The following is a 22582-nucleotide window of genomic DNA, read 5'->3' on the forward strand; positions in this document are numbered from 1 at the left end:
AGTATCGACATTATAATACTGATAAATCCCATACGTCAAACAAGCCTTTGAATTAGGTAAATTTTAATCACATAAATTAGGTTAGGATAGAATTGCGACTTTTGATTTCTGCGAGCGAGCGAAGCGAGCGAGCAAGACGTTTCGGAGCAGAAGCGACTCGGATAGGTTAGGTTAAGAAGGTTATGTTAGGATTTTTTTTATAACAGCCCAGATAATAAAGATAAGATAGATTAGTAATAGAAAAAAGCAATTTTAATCAACCATAATCAAAATAAACACTATTTAGTATGGCGTTTGAATATTCTATTAAATAATATTATTGCACTTAATAATATGGAAAACAATACGTATTGCATTCGTATCATTATGGCATCTAATTTTCGGGAAAATAAGAATATATCAAATATTTTTTTTAGTAAACGAAACATTCGGGCAAATGAAATTATGGCATATAACTTTCGGGCAAACAATAGATAACCATTTTCGATCAAATTTTTGCTCACAAGTTTATGAACTCGACTGTACTAAAATAAAAGTAGTCACGTGACTGACTGACTAACAGACGTCACACAGCCTAACCCAATGGTGTTAGAGACTCCATATTAGATAGACCAATTTTTCATCAAGACCATAGAGGAGATTTTACTAGATTCCCACGGGATAGAACCCAGCCGTTTAAACCATAACTTTCTTTAGGCGCTTTTCACTTGTTTAATGGAATTTCGGATCGGATAGTCTCGGAAATCGATTCTAACGCGATGGTAAGTCCCGTATAATAGGATGTTACCAATGACAGAATATTTAATACCATACCATTATCAAAAAAAAAATAGATAAAATATTTCTAAATACATTAGGATATTTCGCATTTACAGGTGAAGAAACTGAAAGTTGTACGAATGCACTGACATCTATTGAGATCTAGAGGAATCTTTTGTTTATGATCATCAAACGTACGAGCTTCAGTCGCGCCATCGACATCGCGACATCGTCGAGTGCCATCTACTAATACTTCAGCAAAGCGACATCCTAACCACAACACTTCAATCCCGAAACGCGAATACGTACTAGATACTACCAATAGATGGCGCTGTTTTAAAAATGTGAAGATAATGAGTTGAGCAGAGAATTCTATTGTTTCTTTGTCGAAGTTTGTTAATCAACTGATCAATATAAGCAATACTGAACACCGTAATCTGTAATTGAAACAAAACATGTAGAAAAAAATTGGCACCGCTTTATTGGATTCAGATTTATGATTATAGCAGACGGATGCCAAAGGTCGTAACCCAGCAACAACCGTTAATGAAAAGGCATCGATCAAACAGATCAAGATCGCATCCGGGCGCTCGCGCAGAGTTATTCCCAGCGCGCGGCGGAGAGGCGGAGGCGGGGAGTCGCGCCCGCGCTCAGTGTGTCGGCGCGCGCCCGCCGCCATGGGCAACCAACATTCTGCCTCACACCCCGCTTTCAAGCCCCGAAAAAACGTCCACTGGAAGTCCGCAGGTACTCCAACACGACCCCCCCGGCGGCCGGGCTCCGCCGCCGCGCCACCACGCGCACTCAGCAGCCCCTACCCACATTTCTATTTTTATAAACTCTGCGCGCTGCGATTCCTAAAGCGTGGCACAACAAAACAAATCGTAATCGCACCGTCCGGGTTCATGTAACGATTATCACGCGTCTAATTTTGTTGGGAGTTTTATGCCAAACGGGCATGCGCTGATGCGCTGACTGCTCGCCGTGATCTATAGAGAGTTAATCGAGTTTGCGTTGTGGTTTCAGGACGGCCGGCGGCGCCGGGCAAGCCGGATATCATCCCGATACTGTCGGACGATGAGCCGAACGCGATCACGCTGCGCTGGGCGCCGGCGCCGCACGACGGCGGCGCGCCGCTGCAGGGCTACCAAGTGGAGTGCAACCGGCTGGGCTCGCCCGAGTGGGTGCGCACGGCGCCACCCGTCGTACTACGCCCCGAGCTCGTCCTCAGCGGGCTCGACCCGCCGCACCGCTACCAATTCCGCGTCGCCTCTGTCAACGCCGTCGGTCGCTCCGACTACAGCGAACTCTCCGACGTGCTCAACGTCGGCTCTGACCGCGTCCACAACGAACCGCCCTTATTCTACCAACACCTGAGCGACGTAACGACGCTCGAAAACGATAAAACCGAATTCCGCGTCAGCTTCGCAGGCGTACCTGCGCCGACCATATCTTGGTTTAAGGATGACTATGAAATATTTAGCAGCAGGAGAACGGCAATCACGACTAATGAGTCCTCGAGCGTGCTCATCTTCCATCAGACTCTGCCGAGCGACGAGGGCGAGATTAAGTGCACGGCGACAAACCGCGCGGGGCACGCGGTCAGCCGGGCGCGGCTGGCGCTAGAGGCGGCGCCGAAACTGCGCTACCCCCGCCAGTACGAGGATGGATTACTTTACGAAATAAACGAAACTGTATTTCTGAAAACTTCAATAGTCGGCAAGCCGACACCGACCGTGGAGTGGCGTCACGACGGCCAGCCGATCGCGACCGACGATCGGGTGGAGATCACGAACACGCCCAAGTTTTCGATGCTGAAGATACATACCGCGCGGCGGAGCGACCGCGGCGAGTACCAAGTGCACGCGAGTAATAGTATCGGCGAGGACACGGCCGCCTTTCTGGTGACCATCACGGCGCCGCCCGACCCGCCGCGCCGCGTGGCGGTGACACGCCAGGTCGACAAGTCCGTCACGCTCGACTGGGAGCCGCCGGAGGACGACGGCGGCTGCCGAATCGGCAACTACGTCGTTGAATACTACCGCGGCGGTTGGAATGTGTGGCTGAAAGCGACGACGAGCCGCAAAACTAGTGTCACTCTCTTCGACTTGATCGAAGGAAGCGAGTACCGGTTCCGTGTGAAAGCGGAGAGTCCGTACGGCATGAGCGCGCCGAGCGTGGAATCAGCGCCGGTGCGGATCCCAGGTCGGTCTGTGGACATGGAGTTCCTCGCTGTGGAGTCGAGGATCATCAACGAGGCTCTGACGCGGGAGGACGGCGAGCCGGCGTCAGTGTCGCCCGCGCCGCGCCGCAAACGCGCCCAGCCCGCGGCGCCATCACCAGTCCCCAAGCGACGAGCAATGACACCCGAAAAAGACCCCACCGGCAGCAACGAATTTATGCTCGTACTGTACCCCGACAAGAAAGAAAACGACAAAGCAGGTGAGCATAGTTGCAGCTTAATTTCAATAGTTATATATGAAAGCGTTGGCTTTGTGTATACCCTGTTGTACTTGTGAGGACAATGGGAGCATATAACGGGCCACTTGATACGCCCCACGGGTGCACTTACCTTGTTATTTGCTGCCTCCTTCACTGGCGCCCTTAGCTCTCTAGAAAACAGGGTACAGACTCGCACTTCTCCAATATTGAACAAGGTTTATTAACTTGACGTATTATGGAGCAAAGCAATATCCTGCTGAGCGTCGATTTAATATGTCAGGCTAGTTCAGTTTCAAGTTTCATACATCATATTTCGCTCCACTTTGCCAATATTATTGAAAACTAGTGTAAAATGTAAGTTGCCATATTTGTATCGTTAGAACCTAACGCTTTAAGCTGTGTCTATTTTCTCGTTTACTGTCACTTGCTGAACATAATAAATCTCGATTTAGTGTTAAACTTAGTTTAGTAGTGATAAAATGGATAAAACTCAGTTTAACAACGAATGGCTGCTTACTGGAAAAAAACATTTCGATTTAGTTGTCAAACAATGTGTAGGTAAGCTTGGCTGTTCCGGCCTGTCCATACATTTTGACACTAATAAACAAACTTTACCCTAAATCGATTTATATTTTCCAAAGCGGCCATTAAATTTTTTCCTAAGTACTTTTATAATGGAATAAGTTAATCGAACGAAGGGAAACTTAACCAACTAAGTTTATCCCATTGAATACTTTTTTACCTCTACTAGCATTACAAATGAGAAAGTTTCTAAAGACGTCTGTTATTCAATCATGCTATAGCATCTTAACCGATTTAGCTCAAATTTGGTATGGAGATAGTTTAAGTCCCGGGGAAGAACAGAGGATAAATTTTTATCCCGAAAAATTGCACAGATAAACGAATTATTCGCAAAAGTTCGTTTTTATAATTCGTAACTTTCGTAAAGTGTTGCAATAAATAAATACTGAAATAGCGGTCAACACCTAGTAAAATAAAATAATTAAGTAAGGTAATTAATAAACACATCTCAAGTTTATTTAACTTCAGTCAGTCAATGCGAAATCTAATAAGCTTCAGCGAATTAACAATGTCAAATACACTTACCGCTCTATGTATTCTTTTCTTAGTAACATTTATATTATTATTAAAGCTTTATATATCCATACAGTACAATAAGTTTATATATAAATTTTTAAGTGATAAGTAGTTTACTGCGATGGCCCCTATTGGGTAAAAGCCTCCATCTTATTCCACTTTTGTTTGTTATGAGCAGTGCTCATCCAGTTATTTCCAGCTGTTTTTACAATTTCATCAACCCATCTTTTCTTTTGCCGTCCTCTTTGTCTTTTTCCAGCAGGACCAAGCCACTCCGTTGTTTGTAATGTCCATCTATTCTAGTATCTAGCTACATGACCTGCCCACTTCCACTTCAGTTTCAAGGCATGTTGCAATGCGTCTGTTAATTTTGTTTTCCTGCGCATACGTATTTTATCAATTCTTTTCAGTTTCAGGATACTTCTTTCCATAGCATGTTGGCATGAGAGTATTTTGTTTTTTTAATCTTGTTTGTGAATGTCCAAGTCTGGCTAGCATATGTTAAGCAGGGCAAAATACATGAATTCATTATTATCTTCTTTAGACTCAGACTATAGTTTCCTTTTAAGACTTCTTTCTGTGCCCAATACTTTTTCCAAGTCGTATTAATCCTTTCTGTCTACCTACTTCATTTTCGTTTCTGTTGATGTCAAATTGTATTAATTTTCCAAGGTATATATATTCTTAGTCTTTCCGTCTATGTTAATTGTACTCTGGATACTATTGATCATTATTTTAGTTTTGTCAGTATTCATTTTTAATCCTACTTTTTGGCTTTCATCAGTGAGGTTTTGAAGCATTTCTTCTAATTCTGTGGCTGTTTCACTAAAAAGAGCAAATACTATACTGTAGTTTTTTTATTTCTTTAAGTATGAAGGCTTATTACTCTTAGTAGCTCGTCTGCCATTACCGCCGCATATACAAAAAAAACCACCAAACGATAGGGAATAAAAATTAAAGAGCTGCCTTTTCTCGCTCGTTAGGATCAGAACTATCGAAGAATAATGAAATCTACACCTGTTCAAAAAACTTCACTTAGCCAATTGTACAATGTACTGCATCGAGACTGAAACAAAAATTGTGACATAAAAACTGCTACAAAACTTTATAACGTTTAAAGCGTCAGTATAACTCCGATGCTACAAATAAGTTTTATAGCAGTTAGCTAACTGAATAAGGTGCAGTGCGGGCTATAAATACGCAAAGTTAACTCTAGCTCTCTTATATATATTGTAGTCGCTCATAAACCACGTTATTGCTTCGGCGAATTTTACGAAATTTGAGTTGCAGTATAAGTTTACTGCTGTCGGGTCGCTATTAAATGCACGTAGTTTCAGGCAGGTTTTCTAAATTTACTTAGAAGACAAAATATTAAGATGATTTTGCTGGATAAAAAATGATAGTAGGTCGGTTACATTATTAGACAATATCAGACATGTATTTTGTCGTATGATTGTATTTTTGTTTTGTCAATAAAACAAAAAATTATAAAAACGAATCGCGTCAAAGTACGAGAGTGGGGTCCCGCGACGCGCGCTTTGCTGAAAAAATTTGTTGGTTTTTATAATATGGAGAAAACCCGGGTTCCGGTTTTTCTCCATGAAGAAAAAACCGGTTTTAGACTCTTCGGTTCTGGTTGTACTAAGACTCTTAAATATCGATATCTCTGGGAAAACGCCTGACTGTTGTGAAACAGGCCTAAATTCGAGCACCGCTTTTAACTGTCATTTCGATGAAATGCTTGAACATGACCGAAGTTTTGTACAAAACAGTGAAGTTCCTTTTCTGTTTTTATCTACTCGTTATTGTACCTAGCAGTCAGTAGAAGCGAAAGCTCAGAATGATCTAAACGCGATTCTAATGCCAATGTAATAAGAGGATAATGTCGATCATTTTAAGCACTAACCACACCGCTTCTGTTGCTTTCTGTACTCTAACATAAACCATGATGTTTATGCAAAAAACACCTACAACATTAGTGATATAATTTCGCCAGCGGCGTGTAAGTAGTGTTTATGCAAATATGCTTCTTGTTTAATGTCCGTAGTAGCCATGCAAAGCGAATTAGTTAAGGCTACCCAGCTAAATGAAACCTCAAGTGTAGCTGCTATAGTTAACATTGAACGCACTCAAGTAGCTTCTTGAGTATCAGCATTTTCTGTCTAGACACGTCACTGAAACGGCCCTTGAAATTCATTCAAACGTGCCAAAAAAACGGCTTACTACATATCAAGTCACAATTTATTGCAACTGTTTTCGGTACTCAATCATAATGAAAAAGTATTAATCAAACAATCAGGCAGCGAGCCAAAAAAGAAACAGAGCCACATTATGCTTAGTAGGGCCTATATTTACAAGAACCCTTTGGAGCGCTAACACACCCCTTTAAGTTTTCATACTTGCTAAAAACGTCAACCAGCATTGCGATCATCATTCAACCATGATCTTTATTATATCAATGGAATAAATGCTAAGCAAGTACCTAATCTGAAGGAGCCCTGTGTTCAACAGTGGACGTGAATGGTGATGATGATGAAGTACCTAATCATACTTTTGTATATTTCAGAAAAGAGGAAATCTTTCCAACTGGATTTGGAGGACGCACTGTCGCCACCGCCGCTGTCCTTGTCGGCTCCTGAGCTGAGTGCGCGAACCATCCTGCCCTTCAGAGCCCTCCGCAACGCCGTCAGCTCGACAGAACTCCTACACGAGCGGGCTATGGCACGCTTCTACAAGGCAGTCGCCATGAAGGAAGAACAAAACAAGGCCCAGCCCAAACAAAATCACATTCCGTACGACACAAGCGAACCTATCGAAGAAACTACACGCAAACCCCCAGAGATATTCATAAAAACAGACTCCGTAGAAAACAAAGAGTATAAATTCAACTCGCGCCAAGCTTCCAACGACTCCGATGCGTCGACCAATAAATGGAACGCGTCGTTCGATGAAGACTACACGGCCAGTACTGTCTCCTCCGAAGAAGAGTTCTCCGACGAAGTTAGCCTCGATGACGACAGAAGGAACCAATTCTTCGAGGAGGAAGACACGTACAACCCACGGGACAAATTGGCGCGCCCGTCACCGTCCAAGGAATACCTAGAAGAAGAAGAGGAGGAAGAATCGGAAAGAGAAGTGTTAAAACCACTTCCTCCCGTTGATCCAAATTTTGTTCCCAAACCTATACTAAAGCGTAGAGAACCTGAACCAAACCCGAAACCCATAGGAAGGTGGCTTAAACCAGAAGAAAAACATAAGTTTGGGCCACAAACCAGAACCGAAGAAAAACATATCTTCGGCCCACAAGTTAAAACTGAGGAGAAGCACACGTTTGGTCCACAAGTAAAGGTAGATGAAAAACGTATTTTTGGACCACACCCGACTGAACAAGTAGTAAAACCTGAAACCGAAGAAATAGCTAAACCTGTTGAAAAGCCTTTAACCCCGGAACCTAAACCCGAAAAAAAAACAAAACTTGATGAGAAAAACAAAAAAATTAAAGAAAAAATAAACACTGAAACAAAGCCAGACCTCTTCGAAAAGCCAAAACAAGAGGAGAAGATGACTATATTTAAGAAAATTACAAAGATGCCTGTTCAAAAACCTTCCTTTTCTTTCCCAAAAATTTTGCAAAAGAAAGAGCCTGAAAAACCAAAAGATGAAAACCAGCCAAACGAAAAACCCAAAGCACCTAAAGTTGAAAAGGTTAAAGATAAAATAACAGAAGAAGGTAGAACAGTCATTGAATACTACGATAATATAGTTAGAGAACATAAAAGCAATAAAAAACCTGCTATCCAACTTTACCTCAATACAGACGACCTTAAACATGTAGCCGAAGAGCAACAAGAAAAGAGTGAACAAGAAGCTGAGCAAAAGAAACCTGTGAAAAAGAATAAAACTGCGGCAAACAAAAACACTGCAAATAAACAGACAGACAAAAGCAAAACTGGTAACTCTATCTCTAAACAGACTAAACCAAAGCAAGCAAATCTCATTAAACAAAAACCAATAAAGAGAGAAAAAGCAACCCCCAAAACGCAAGAGAAAGAAAGAGATACTGCAGAGAAATACACGCAGCAGATAGTTCTAAAAACTACTGAACGCGCTACTATAGTAATACCTATAGATTACCAGGAATTGGAAGAAAAAGCGAAGGAGAACGTAAGATCCGCGATTCATTACATGGTCGACGTTTGCCTACTAATGCTCGCTTTCTGGGTGTATTTCTTTAAGGACGAGAGATTGGCCATCCCCTTCCTCATACTGATTATCTACAGGCAGCTGCAGGAAACGATCTTGTGCAATATTCCCGAGTGGGTCAGAACTCATACTCCCAGCTGGCTCAAGAAGAAAGCTTCTTGACCGTTTCCAAAAGACATTTCGGTGCGACAATCTGATTGTATTGTGAATACTGTGTGTTGTGTGATGTTGTGATTTACTTATTTAAATGTAATATATAAACTAATTAAAAGTTAAATTACCTATTCTTAAAAAAAAATGTGAAAACTATCAAAAACCAGCTGGCGATGCGTGTCAGACGTCTGCTATTGTAAAATTTTAACATAATTTTTCGAATCAATTTTCAAAATTTACAATGTTAAAACAAACTCAAATCCCCTCTGCTATTTCTAAATATATACGTTCAATATCGCAGTTCAGGATACCGAGAAACGACTGCACTATAGATGGGCCACCGCGCAAAGTTATCGACCCGAAGGCGTGCACCAAGCGGGACACAGGGCTCGTGCTGGGAGTGTACTTCAACGAGCACGTGGAAGGCCAGCAAGCCATCCTCACCGCCTCTGCAGAGAAGTACAACAAGGACAACGGAGGCAAGTTATGGAAGCTGTTACAGCTGTCCCCGATACCAAAGCTTGGCGAGGCTAGAGTATTCTTTGATGTAGACCCCAAATATGGCTACATAGCGGTCGCCGGTCTCGGCACTGAATGCTTAGCATATAACAAAATCGAGGTGCTTGATGAAAGCAAGGAGGCCATACGCATCGCCGCAGGAGTGGGAGCCAAGGCGCTTCACCAGCTGAGTCCTTCTAAAATAGAAGTGGAGTCATTCGGGAACGCCGAAGCTGCAGCCGAGGGAGCCGAGCTAGCCGTCTGGCAGTTTACCGAGTACAGGAGCCCAGCCCACTACATAGTCAAACCTATTCCTAAACTAAGCCTTTACGATGACTGCGACCAACAGGGCTGGCACATAGGCCGAGTCAAAGCGGAATCTCAAAACTTGGCTAGATTCTTGCAAGAAATGCCAGCAAATTTCCTCAATCCCACGTCATTTGCTAAATTGGCCGTTGATCTACTGTGCGAGTTGGATATAAACGTGGAAGTGAAGACGCAAGGTTGGGCGGGAGCGCACGAGATGGGCGGTTTTGTAGCGATAGGACGGTCATCGATACAACCTCCGTTGTACGTCGAAATCGGTTACCACGGCGGACCGCCGTGCGCACGCCCGATAGTCCTAATCGGAAAAGGAATAACCTTTGACAGCGGCAGCTTAGATATAAAATCACCAGAGGATCTCCGATACATGAAAGGAGACATGGCAGGAGCAGCATGCGTGGTCGCCATAACCCGAGCAGCTGCTATCTTGAAACTGCCAATCAACATCAGGGGAATACTCCCTCTTTGCGAAATGATGCCAAACTGTAGAAGTCCGAAGTTCGGTGACGTAACATGCAATGCGAATGGCAAATCGGTCGTTATACGTCTGCCATCACGAGAGGGGCGGCTGTTGATCGCGGACAGTTTGGTATACGCGAGAAATTACTGGCCGAAATTCATAGTCGATATCGGCACAATGTCGCAAGAACTGGAGCACAGTATAGGTCGCGCGGCTTGCGGCTGCTATACTAATTCGGAAGAGCTATTCTGCTTCCTGGAGTCAGCTAGCGGCTCGACTGGCGACAGGATTTGGCGTATGCCGCTGTGGAAGTTCTATGAGAACAGCGTGAAGAATTGCGAGGTTGCCGACGTGGCGAATGTAGCACGTCATAAGTACGGCGACTCACCTAACTGCGCCGCCTTCCTTCGCCAGTTTGTCTGCGATAGCCAGTGGATCCACCTCGATACCTACAACGTGGCTTATACCAAAGGCCGGGATTTCCAGTACCTCCAGCGCGGCATGACCGGCCGCCCCACTCGCACCATCATTGAACTAATTCATCAGCTGCTGGCTAACTCGAAATTCCCCTAACTTAAGAACTAATTTTAAACGTCCCCAAATTTGTGCGTAAGGAAACATTGAAATGTTTTTTTTCTTGTTAATAAAACATAATCATGAAGTTTAGTTTTATTGATACTAAAGTAAAAATGCATATGCAATTAATATCATTAAAAACGTATTTAATTTAGATAAGTACATTTCTGTTGTTTTGCAAGAACATGTTCAATCATGACCCTCTAAAACATTTCACATGGTTGAACTCCATTTTAACGTTGCTATGCACGTAAGCGGGTCGGCACTGTCTGTTCAGCAGCACTAGTTGATCAACAAAGCCTTACCCAAAGCTATTTCACACTTCTTCGGCTTATCCGAGAACCTTTTCCCACGAACAATCATCCACATACTTTATATCCGATTTTACCGCTCAACTGTGCCGCTTTATCGGCCCGCTTCTGCACAGCAACCTTAACTACTACGGGTATATCATTAAAAAAAATCAACACTGTGGGTTGACTCGATGGTAAAGATGTTCCCGAACGCATTCCGTGAATTCTCTAACAGCCTCCGAGCAATTCAGTGAATGGCCTTCCTGGCAATAGTAACAGCACTCCACTGCATCTCTTAAGTCTTCGCAAGCAATGACAGGTCTAGGGTAATCTTGTAAGACAACATCTAACATTGAATTGACAGAATTGATACATTTAGTCAACTCTTGGTAGTGTTCTTTGAACATTACACTAATCTCGCTGACCATAGCGTCGCCATTATTTTCACTACTCGCCCTCTTAAGTACTTTCTCAGAAACAAGAATCTTCCCTTCTTCATAGTTACACATACTCCGAATTTTGAGGGTGTTAAAAAAATTACAAAAAATACCCGATGGCGTGTGTGTCATGTTTGGTAAAATCTCTGTGGTCGCAAATGAAAAGACTATGTCGCTCATTAGATATGTATATTTGCATCTCATAAAGGAACATGATTTACTTAGACCTAGTATGGCACTTAAAATAATTAATATATTTATATTATAAACAATTTAAGAGCTGGAATACATTTAATGACAAGATTAATAACTAGTAAAATTAATTTATAATAATTAGGTAACTTTCTAATAAATGCAGAAAGAATATTATATAAGGTTTGACCAGAACAACATGGCAAACGTTCATACAAAAATAAAATATTATTTTTATAAATATGGCAACTTCATAAAACTTATCAGGTGTAATTCTTTTGTTCACAGTTAGTAATATTATTCACTACAATTATATAACTACTTTACTGTGGCCTTGTATCTACCCGTTGCCCTTTGCATTTGACGCAGACCTGAGGCCTTATTGCCTAACGTTTCTGACCCTCGCGATCGCAATCAAATGACAGTTGCAAACGTCCAAAACGTTAGGTAAAGGAGCGGCCATACCGCTGCTTAAGAAACGGTGACGGTACGGAATCGCAGTGACGCATCGTATGCGCACCGTTTTTTTTTTTGCATTCTTTCCACACCGCTGCTTAAAATACGCAAACGGTGCGGAATCACAGTGACGTGCCGTAAACGTCACGAGTTTTGTTCGGTAAAGTCCTGGCGTTTACGGCACGTCACTGCGATTCCGTATTTTGAGCAGCGGTGTGGAGAGCATGCCAAAAAAACGATGAAAGAAAGAAAGAAAATAATTTATTTATAACAGCAATGACACATTAAGGTTAGGAAAAATAACAATAACAAGTATTGCCGCTATAAAAAGGTCCCGGCTCAGCATATCGGTGCGCATACGATGCGTCATTGCGATTCCGTACCGTCACCGTTTTCTAAGCAGCGGTGTGGCCGCTCCATAACACGGCCTCTGGCTTGCACCAATCATTGTATACAAAAGAACAGGCCCGATATCGTAGTCAGGTGTTCTTAAAGTTCGTTTTTAACGTTTGTTATACCTTGGTCATCTAGGACGTCCGAATCCTCGGTGTCGCTGATGTAGCCTGCCTGGCCGGTGTAGTGGGTCGGGTGGACCAAGAGGGGTGCCGCGGAATACGCCTTTATATTACGATTCGGGAAATAAGACTTCCATGTTGCACTGCCAAATAAAAAGCTTATAATTAGTTTCCCCAATATAAAAATGTGAATTTAAAAAACATACTTTTTAATGGTTAACTAAAAAAAAACGTTTTTTTTTTAATTGACAAAAGAAAAATACACAAGTCGTTGAAGTAAAACTACGGATTTTTTTTATTGTATGAGTGATACTCCAGCGACAAATTTTTCCGAGTAGTACAGTACCCGGCTATAAATATTGCACATCGGTCTTCGGAAAAAGAAATTGGCTGTTCACAAGGATTTCCGAACACTGGCCAACGTCTATCAATCATCGTATTATTAAGTGACGTTTTATATCAAATAAATAGTGCACCTTTATGGACTTAATTAGTTTACGTCAAATTAACTACATGTAAACTTCGGATATCTATAGAGAGCTGTTGCAACTACTAAAAAAAGGATAGTTCGTTCTTTTTCCTAAAGATGCCATCGTACAATTTAAAGTTTTGGGGGGTTTCAACAACTTTTTATCATATATTTTCATCAAAATGCGTCCGTACTCTATTGCACCTGTACAACGACTGACAAACGTCACATAAGTAGCGTGTGACAACGCTCTACGAAGCCGAACTTAGCCGAGTCTCTTTCCAAAGACCGACGTGCAATCTTTATGGCCGGGTACTGTATAACCTTTTCTGAATAGTACCTATATTTTTTGTAGCGTGAATTATCCCCTAATATTATTATTTAATAAAACTTACTTCGGGTGTTGGTCGAACATGATCGGCAGGTATTCGTCAACTGGTAGCATCTTGGTCAGTGGCTCAGCATCTAGAAGCTTCTGCGCGCCTCTCTCACTCAGTAGATACCCCAGGGTCCAGTACGAATAGAGCGGCTTGGTCGTATGCTTGGTTGCATATTTTTCCTCGCCGTCCTGAAGGATCTTGCGTCCAATATACCTGTAAGTTTTAAATTAAGGTTCCTGTGGGGTACCCCTCATCTGGCATAATCTTGTTTGCCGGAGGTTCACTTAGCATAACAACTTATCGCATAAACTTTTTTCGCAGAATAATTACTTCGCATAAAATTTACTTGACATAAAAGTCATTTCGCATAATGAAAACATCGCACTATTTTCTCAAGAAAAGCCCGATCAGGCACGAATTGCCAACAGAAAAGTAAGTAAGGTTAAAACTGCGACCCAGAACTTACACTCTTATTCACACCACGCAAGGTGTTAGGCCAGACAAGTTATGCGATATTTTCATTCGGAAGTAGATGTGTTCTGAATTTCCAATAGGGAATATTATTGAACATTTCTCCCGTCAGAGTGCAGCGCTAGCACAAAACCATAAACAGTTTTTTGAGTATCTTAAATGCCATAATGTCGTATTATTTCAATTATTTTTTTGGAAAAATAGCTCTATCGTAACTATCGATGTAAAATATTATATTATTTTGATACTAATAAATATAGGTATATCATGATTTCTATAGGTACTTTATACTCTTTGGTCATGATAGTTCTCTTTAAACTGACGTTGTCATGGGTTTGCGCTAGTGTCGCCCCCTGCGCAGAGCTTTGCCTAATGTGCCCTATTAGTACAATTTCAACTCACACAAGGTCCCAATCGAGCTGTTTAATTTCTTGAAACAATTCCAGGAATCGATGGCGAAAATACGGCACAAAGTGTATGTCGTCTTCTAAGACTAGCGTTATCGCGTGGTGTTCCTTCACAATCTAGAAAAAACGACAGAAGTAGAGCGATAGATTTTGTTATGAAAACTTAAAAAAACACAGAAGGCAAAGGGAACTGGTCCATGAAGCCATGCATAAAATAAATAAATTACCTTCTCCCAGATATAATAATGGCTTAGAAAACATCCAACCTCACCCGCCTTCATTGGCCTAAAATAAAGCATAAGCCTTATTTTAATATACAGGTACGGTCAAGGAGTTTAATTCATTGGCCACCATGGAACCATTTCACAGTAAACGTCACACGTGACATCGCATTAATTAACAAGGAAAATCGTAATGACTTTTCCTTTGAAAGGGTTCCATGGTGGCTCATGAACCGTACAGTCAACAGCACCAATATCTGACACAACAGCGTTATATCTGATATTCTATTTCCGGGGCCGGTAGGACGCGGTAGATATTTTTGCACACTCCGCTACTGTATCAGATACAAAAACTGTGTCAAATATTTAGTTAGAGACTGAAAACCAGCTACCTTTTTGGAACGCTTAATCTTATCTGTCTGTATATTGTAATTATTATTATTATATTAATACAGGTGACTGTACCTACTAGTATCGTACCACAAGTTTAAGGGATAAAGTCAAATTCTAAATTACACATTGTTCATGCATTGTTATATCTTCGAATCATATATTTACAGCTTTTATCGCACACTTAAAACTTAAACAGGTCTACAAGTTAAATTGACATTCCGGGATTTGGCAATAAATCCCAGCGGGAATTTCCAAAGATTACATCGTTAATTTAATGAACGTCGCATTAAAAAGCACAATAAACTCCGACGCTTAATATCGCAATTTTATTTTTAAAAAAAAAGCTTGTGTGTTATATATGTACTTATATGGCTGAGACGTCCAGCTATCTACATACCAAATTTCATCCACCATCCAGCCTATTAAGCGTGATAGAATAACAAACACACTCACGCACGCACAAACTTTTGTTTTTATAATATTGGTAGTAATTACCTGTTGTGATACGGATCCCTATAGTTAGGCATTAAGGTGGCCGAGTATTCCCTCAGATCATTTAGATCCAAATTCCTGAAAAAAATACCAAATCATGTACATATATCCTCCTGGGTTCTGACATTTTTTAACAAACTTAGCGTTTAAGACCTAGACGTGGTTGCCCTGCTTTGTTATTTGGGATCATCATCATCCCAGCCTATATACGTCCCACTGCTGGGCACAGGCCTCCTCTCAGAACAAGAGGGCTTGGGCCATAGTTCCCACGCGGGCACAGTGCGGATTGGGAACTTCACACGCACCATTGAATTGCTTCGCAGGTTTGTGCAGGTTTCCTCACGATGTTTTCCTTCACCGCAAAGCTCGTGGTAAATTTCAAATGTAATTCCGCACATGAATTTCGAAAAACTCAGAGGTGCGAGCCGGGGACCCTCTGTTTGAGAGGCGATAGGTCAAACCACTAGGCCACCACGGCTTTTTGGGATATTATTTCAAAATTCTTAGAATTCTTTATTCAATGAACAATTTGTACTTTATAAAGTACATTCGGCCGTTATTCTTAGTTTTAATTAGTCCTTTATAAAGTACGCGAGGACTTAGGAGGTTAAAACATAAAATAAAATGCGAGTGAACAGTTGAATCTTCCAAAATAATGGTTTTTTTTTTATCAAATAGCTGGTTAACGAGCATGCGGGTCACCTGATGGTAAGCGATCACCGCCACCCATGGACACCTACAGCATTATTAGGACTGCGGGTGCGTTGCCGGCCTAAAGGGAAGGGGGATAGAGAAGGGAAAAGGGGGAGGGGAGTAAAAGGGGGAGGGGAGTTGGGCCTCCGGATCTCCCCCTCACCGTACGAAACACAGTAGCAAAACTACTATTTCACGCCGGTATTCTGTGGGAGTGTGGTACTAACCCGGTAGAGCCGGCCCATTCGTACTGCAGCCAGCAAGTGATTATTAGACCCCACTATCGGAGGTGCAAATTGGCAGCTGTCAAGTCTTAGGGATGGGTAAAAAAAATATTTTAAAATACTAACAAAATGACGATATTTTTTATTTACCATAATGAGATAACGAACTTTTTAAATATATTAAGTACTATATTTTTAATAAAAAAAAATAGTGATAATATTACGAGACATATTTCTAAAAATGAATAGAGCTAAGATATATTGGGCTTAATTAAAGTTTTTTTATGTACAATTTTTTTTTTAAGTAGCCTGTTTAGTGTCACACTGCTGGGCAAAAGCCTCCCCTCTTGACCTCCACAACTCTCGTTCTGACGCAAAATGTTAATACGTTATTAATTTTCTAATTATTCCTGTTTTACAAAATAAACACGTTTAATTAAAGTCTTAGGGGATGTTTCACCATCCATTGATTAGCGTTAACCGACGGTTAAATTTGATGCCGTCTCCGTCTATTCGAACAAAACAAATAGAGACGGCATCACACCTAACCGCCAGTTAACACTAATCAATGGATGGTGAAACAGCCCCTTAGACTGTCATTATTGTAAAGAAAAATTATTGACATTTAGTTAGTATTATAAAGTATTTCGTACCCATCCCTAAGACTTGACAGCTACCAAATTGCACCTCCGATAGCGGGCCTAGTAATTATAGTAAGGCTCTACCACATGTATTATACTACTGTACCACGTGGTATTATAGTATTCATAATAAGAACTGGTTATGGCTACGTTCTACAAGAGGAGAACACATCCTCAAACGGTATGCCGTGGTGGCCTAGTGGTTTGACCTATCGCCTCTCAAGCAGAGGGTCGTAGGTTCAAACCCCGGCTCGCACCACTGAGTTTTTCAAAATTCATGTGCGGAATAACATTTGAAATTTACCACGAGCTTTGCGGTGAAGGAAAAACATCGTGAGAAAACCTGCACAAAACTGCGAAGCAATTCAATGGTGCGTGTGAAGTTCCCAATCCGCACTGGGCCCGCGTGGGAACTACGGCCCAAGCCTGTTCTGAGAGGAGGCCTGTGCCCAGCAGTGGGACGTATATAGGCTGGGATGATGATGATGATGATGACATCCTCAAACATCTCTAGTGGAATAACCATAAACATTTAACACACCTGCCATCCACAGCTTTGACCAGGGTAGCATCTATACCTAGTTCATCAAAGCTCAACTCCATAAGCTCTCGCCTCTGCTTCCGTCTCTCCAAGTTAATCATAAATATCTCGTCGCAATTGAACTTCCATTTATCAGGGTATTCCACGTACTGTTCCAGTGAGGGCAGTAAAGGTAACGGGTGGTGCCGACTTATGGCCTCCAGTTTAACGTTGAGGACCTGTTCGTAGTCGTTCTGGGGATCGTCGCCTTCTTCTAATGGCACTGGCACGAAACCGTAAAAATCGTCGTTGCAAATGTTAAGAGTTATGCCTGAAAATAAACAAGTGGAATACAGTGTATTTACTATGGTGGATAGGTAAATGAAGTGTTTCTATTGGTTCATGAAAAACAGATTCCTAGCACATCTCTGGTGGAAACGCAGCCTTAAAGGGGTGTTTAATTTTATCTTATATCTTTAAACGACCAATTTTTAATTCCCCCCCTGTAACTTCTAAAATAAGAGAATGATAAAACTAAAAAAAATATATGATGTACATTACCATGCAAACATTCAGTGAAAATTGGTTTGAACGAGATCTAGTAAGTAGTTTTTTTTTAATACGTCATAAATCGTAAAGTACCTAAAGGAAACTTTTATATTATGTTACTTGCTGCTACGGAACCCTTCATGGGCGAGTCCGACTTGCACTTGGCCGCTTTTTGTATATTTATTTATATGTGGGATCCGGAGATCCCACATATAAATAAATATCGGAGCGGAGCGGCTGGAGCTATATCGGAATATAGCTCCAACCATTACGACGAAGTTTGCTATGTCGGAGTTTTCGGGGGCGAAATCGATCTAGTTTGGTCCCATCTCTAGAAAAGCGCGTGTTTTCGAATTATAATGTTTTTAGTATTATCAGCGGCCCCGTTAGGTATTCGTTTGGGATATTGCTGTCTTTATCGCTCGCAGCCGTCCCCCCCATGCCTTCCGCAACGACGTCGGTAATTTATATCGAGATAGCTGTAGGCTTTTTCAATATTTGGACGGTTGAATTTTGGGTTTCGTTGTCCTCATATTATACGAAAAATACAGCACAGAAATCAATGATATTTTACAATCAAGATATTCATTATATTTTCTATGCCTGTGTTTTTTTCGATTTTTGTAAAAATGCTTCATTAGTCTGTAATTCTCGTGCAAAGTTAACATCTTTTTTTGTCGACTTTTGAGCTCCTGTAATTCTAATTTTACACATTTATATGACAATCTGAAAAACCACAGGCATAGATAATTACGTCTAGTCCATACTTACAAAATTTCATCTATTTCTGTTGCCTAGTTTTCAAATGAGACCGGGACTACGTTTGTATGGAGAATGGAAAGAAGAGACTTCTCTTAATACTGTGTCATATTTGACTTGTGATACAACCACAGGGTCAAAATTCTTTTCACTGTCTTGTTTTGTCCCCGAAAAATTGTGACAGAGTGTGGACGGAGTAAAGTTTTTTTGTATGGGACATAGCGGCATTTTTAATTTTTCAACAGTTAATTAGTTACACCGAAAAAGAAAAACAATGGACCACTTTTTTTATTCGTTAGTTAGAAGACATAAATAATTTCGTGACAGAGTGGTCAAAAACAATGCAACGTAGATAATTTTGACCCCACATATACAATAATTAGAACAGCCAACTTACCATTGCTCTTGGCGTTAACTGCAAAAGTTATGATGTCATCCTCAGGACCGTCGTAGCCCCTGGTTTTGGCGGGGTCGTAGGTCAACAGATCGGACTCTGGACGTCTTAAGGACACTAACACAGCTGTGTGGACCATCGGCACGTCGAAGCAACCGACCTCCTTTCTTTTCAGAATAGGTTTGTAGTTATCCGTCCTCTTGTAATAGTAGTTCTCGGTCATTCCACACCTGGGATTTTAATTAAAAGTAGAGCCCATCAAAATTGAGGAGGTAGGGATCTATACTCTCCGCGGTAGCGAGTTAGTATAGCAGTCCCTCTTTTGCATGCGAATGAAAGAGACAAAGTGAGTGGGACGACCGGGCTCGACACGCATGCCGTCGCTTGGAATATTTATTATGATCTAATCATATTCCTTGTGAGTTTTGCTTGCCGGTTTATTTGACATATTAAATGAACTATATGAAATGCATGAAATATGCCATTTAAAAACAATAATAATAATAATAGATGCTTAATCACTTAATGCTTGTTTTGTTATTATTATTATTGTATAGGCTGCTATTCTATTGGTATAAAATCTTTTTGAATAACAACATAAAATTTGGACTAACATCATACATACTCGTAATATGTTTAGCATAGCAATAAAAATAAAATGTATAACTTTAGAAAAACATAAAGTTTAAATAATAAGTCCCTATTAATTAAATAACTAGCAATAAAATAAGCACTGAAATGAAGAGAACACTGTGGTGGATTAATGTATGGGCAAGAAACTTAACCAAAAGTATCACATTTTTTTCTCAAATTATCATTTGGCAAGAAATGATAGCCAAAAAACTTATTGCTATTTTACAGTTATCATATTTTTTTCGTCAAATTATTTTTTTTTGATTAATTATTAGGTCATATTTCATTTTCTCATGTGTCATCCAGTCAAATATGTCGTTTGAGATAATGTACTCTTCCCAAAATATTGCATGGCATAAGATTTTATTCTAAGTGAAAGTAAGTAAAAAAAGTAAAAGTAGTAAGTGAAAGTAATTGTTTTAGTTCACTGATATGGACCTCCGCAAAGTAACGCCTGATGCAATAAATAACCTAATTGAAATTTCACTGTGATAGTGAAATCCATTTATACATGTTTATGCACACCAAAACGAGGTGCGGACTTTACATTGAATTTTCTACCAATCCAGGAAATTTAGACTGGAATATCAAACTTCATACACTTTATTACCTCTAACTTTTGCAGGTGGTAGGACCTTGTACAAGGTACGCCCGGATTGCTACCACCATCTTGCTCGCTAATCCTGCCATGAAGCAGCAGTGCTTGCACTGGTGTGTTTCGGCGTGGAGAGTAAGACAGCCGGTGAAATTACTGGCACTTGAGGTATCCCATCTTAGGCCTTTAGGTTGGCAATGCATCCCCTTGCATGCATACCCTTGGTGTTGCAGATATTTATGGGCGGTGGTGATCTCTTACCATCAGGAGACCCACTTGCTCATTTGCCATCCAATCGAATAATAAAAAAAAAAAACTGCAGACTGGTTGTCTATTAAATAAAATAAATCGCATTTTTGCCAAGTCGTAATGCATCATATTATATTTAAATTTTATACATGTACAGTACAGTCACCTGCATTAATATCTGCCACAGCGGAGCATGCAAAAATATCTGACACATCCTCCGGCCCTCGAAATATTTATTCACCCTATGTTGTGTCATATCAGTGCTGGTGGCTGTACCAAATTTTAAGCCCATACGAACACAGACCATAGACAACATAACATAATTATTTCTATTTACGAAGTTTGCAAGTTAAACAAAAGCTTGGAAAAATAAGCACCACATTTGGACACGGTAGAGCATGCTTCATGCGCATAATAAGTTTTAGGTTCCAACCAAAAGTTAGAATAGAGGCCGTCCGAGATGAGCATCGGAGATACAACTGTGACATTCTTCCTCACAAGCTGTTTGAGCGTCTGTTTGTTCGTAAGGAACACATCGGCGTCCAACATCTGGAATTAGAAAAAAAAAAAGTTTAAAACTTTTAAGATTTATTTGGGTAGTTTCATCATATTCTATTTAGTCCGTTAGTAAATATTGTTTTTTTTTTCAATCAAACAAAAAATGGCAAAGATGAAGCTCATCTAAGTTCAGGAGCGGGGGACCATGACCTCACACCATTCTAAACAGTGTCACACGGCATGATATCACGCAGAACAAAACTTGCAGACATACTCACCCATATTGACCATCTAAAATGAGGCTTAACGGGCAATGCCAAAAGAAATTTTAAAATGATTGTATAATGTGTTATTTTAGAAATATAATTAACTTACAAAGAAAAAATCTGCCCATTTCTTCCTAGCAAAAGTCAACGCCTCTTCCCGCAATTTTATCACGTGTTTAAAATGCTTAGGGCTCCAGTGGGTCACATTGTTTTCATCGCTGTGGTAGGGCTCACTGTTTTTAAGAGCTGTGAGGTAAATATCATTGTATTGCTTCTTGTATCTCTCTGACCAGTTTTCTAATATTTCTATGCTGTTGTCTTGATTGAAATCGCTGTATATCCTGAAAAAGTTTTTATCATAATTAAAATAGACTAGTATCCAACGACAATCGAATTAAGGCCTGTTTCGCCTTCTATTGATTAATTTTATTTGACGGATAAATGTGATGCTGTCTCTGTCTATTTCAACAAAACAAACAAAGACGGCATCACATTTATCCATCAAATAAATTAAATCAATGGATGGTGAACCAGGGGTTAATCTGTTAGTTAGATGATTAGAAAATATTGGACACATTTTTTCTTTTGACAATTAAACAAAAAATTAAGATGCAGCCAGGTAAAGTTCCACAAGACATCTAATGCGTAGCATCTTTCTAGGTCTGTAGTACTATCGTATTCATCGCATCATCCTAGCCTAGCCTATTAAACGTCCCACTGCTGGGCACAGGCCTCCTCTTAGAATGAAAGGACTTGGGCCGTAGTTCCCACGCGGGCCCAATGCGGATTGGGAACTTCACACACCATTGAATTGAATTACGCGCTCATAGTTACTAGTATTATTATTACGTGGCCCCATTTAAAAGGTTGACCCAATTCAGATAGAAAAGATAAAAACGTTAGCGATTAATTTATGGAAACTTACCAAATATACAGTCTGTCTTTTGGATAATCTAATTGCACGAGACTGCTTAGAAAATAAGGTAAGGTGTGTGCCTTATTGCGAACAAGTACTGATATTCCTACTGTAGGCCATTTGTACGTATCGGAAGCATCACTGCAAAACGTGGCGGAAAACTCAGAAAATAATTTAAGTAAAAAGAAAAATATTAACAGTCGCATTTTCTAACGGTAATACAAAACATTTACAATGAAAACATTTATAATTTGTATTCGCGATGTTACTATTCAATTATTTCCCGGCAGGCCGGCACAGCAAGTAAGTCGAAATCAGCTGTCATCTGTCAGACGCTGACAGATCCAAATCGATGCACAGATAGCACTTGGAAAGCACAAAGGCTTACAGCGTTGTTACCAAACGC

The 22582-nt window shown here is 40.7% G+C and overlaps 3 protein-coding genes across 3 annotated transcripts; 2 read left to right on the forward strand and 1 right to left on the reverse strand.

Moving 5' to 3' along the window:
- The first annotated feature begins 1367 nt into the window (after positions 1-1367).
- Positions 1368-8675, forward strand: MnM (myomesin and myosin binding protein). The gene is made up of 3 exons (XM_074099603.1): positions 1368-1506; positions 1786-3201; positions 6866-8675. Exons 1-3 carry the CDS (start codon positions 1437-1439, stop codon positions 8662-8664), a joined length of 3285 nt encoding a protein of 1094 aa, XP_073955704.1. The 5' UTR covers positions 1368-1436; the 3' UTR covers positions 8665-8675.
- Positions 8676-8896: 221 nt separating this feature from the next.
- LOC141436614 (cytosol aminopeptidase-like) lies at positions 8897-10598 on the forward strand. The gene has a single exon (XM_074099610.1). The coding sequence runs from the start codon at positions 8897-8899 to the stop codon at positions 10508-10510; it is 1614 nt and encodes a 537-aa protein (XP_073955711.1). The 3' UTR covers positions 10511-10598.
- An 845-nt stretch (positions 10599-11443) lies between these two features.
- On the reverse strand, positions 11444-22494 carry LOC141436622 (glycosyltransferase 25 family member). Its single transcript, XM_074099622.1, has 10 exons — positions 22186-22494; positions 21370-21601; positions 20930-21045; positions 19023-19249; positions 17339-17648; positions 15243-15317; positions 14361-14418; positions 14129-14250; positions 13271-13468; positions 11444-12549 (listed from the first exon to the last, which is right to left on the reverse strand). The coding sequence occupies exons 1-10, from the start codon at positions 22380-22382 to the stop codon at positions 12381-12383; spliced, it is 1704 nt and encodes a 567-aa protein (XP_073955723.1). The 5' UTR covers positions 22383-22494; the 3' UTR covers positions 11444-12380.
- Between the last annotated feature and the right edge of the window lie 88 nt (positions 22495-22582).

Source organism: Choristoneura fumiferana, chromosome Z (genome assembly GCF_025370935.1).
Source record: "Choristoneura fumiferana chromosome Z, NRCan_CFum_1, whole genome shotgun sequence".
Taxonomy (NCBI): Eukaryota; Metazoa; Arthropoda; class Insecta; order Lepidoptera; family Tortricidae; genus Choristoneura; species Choristoneura fumiferana.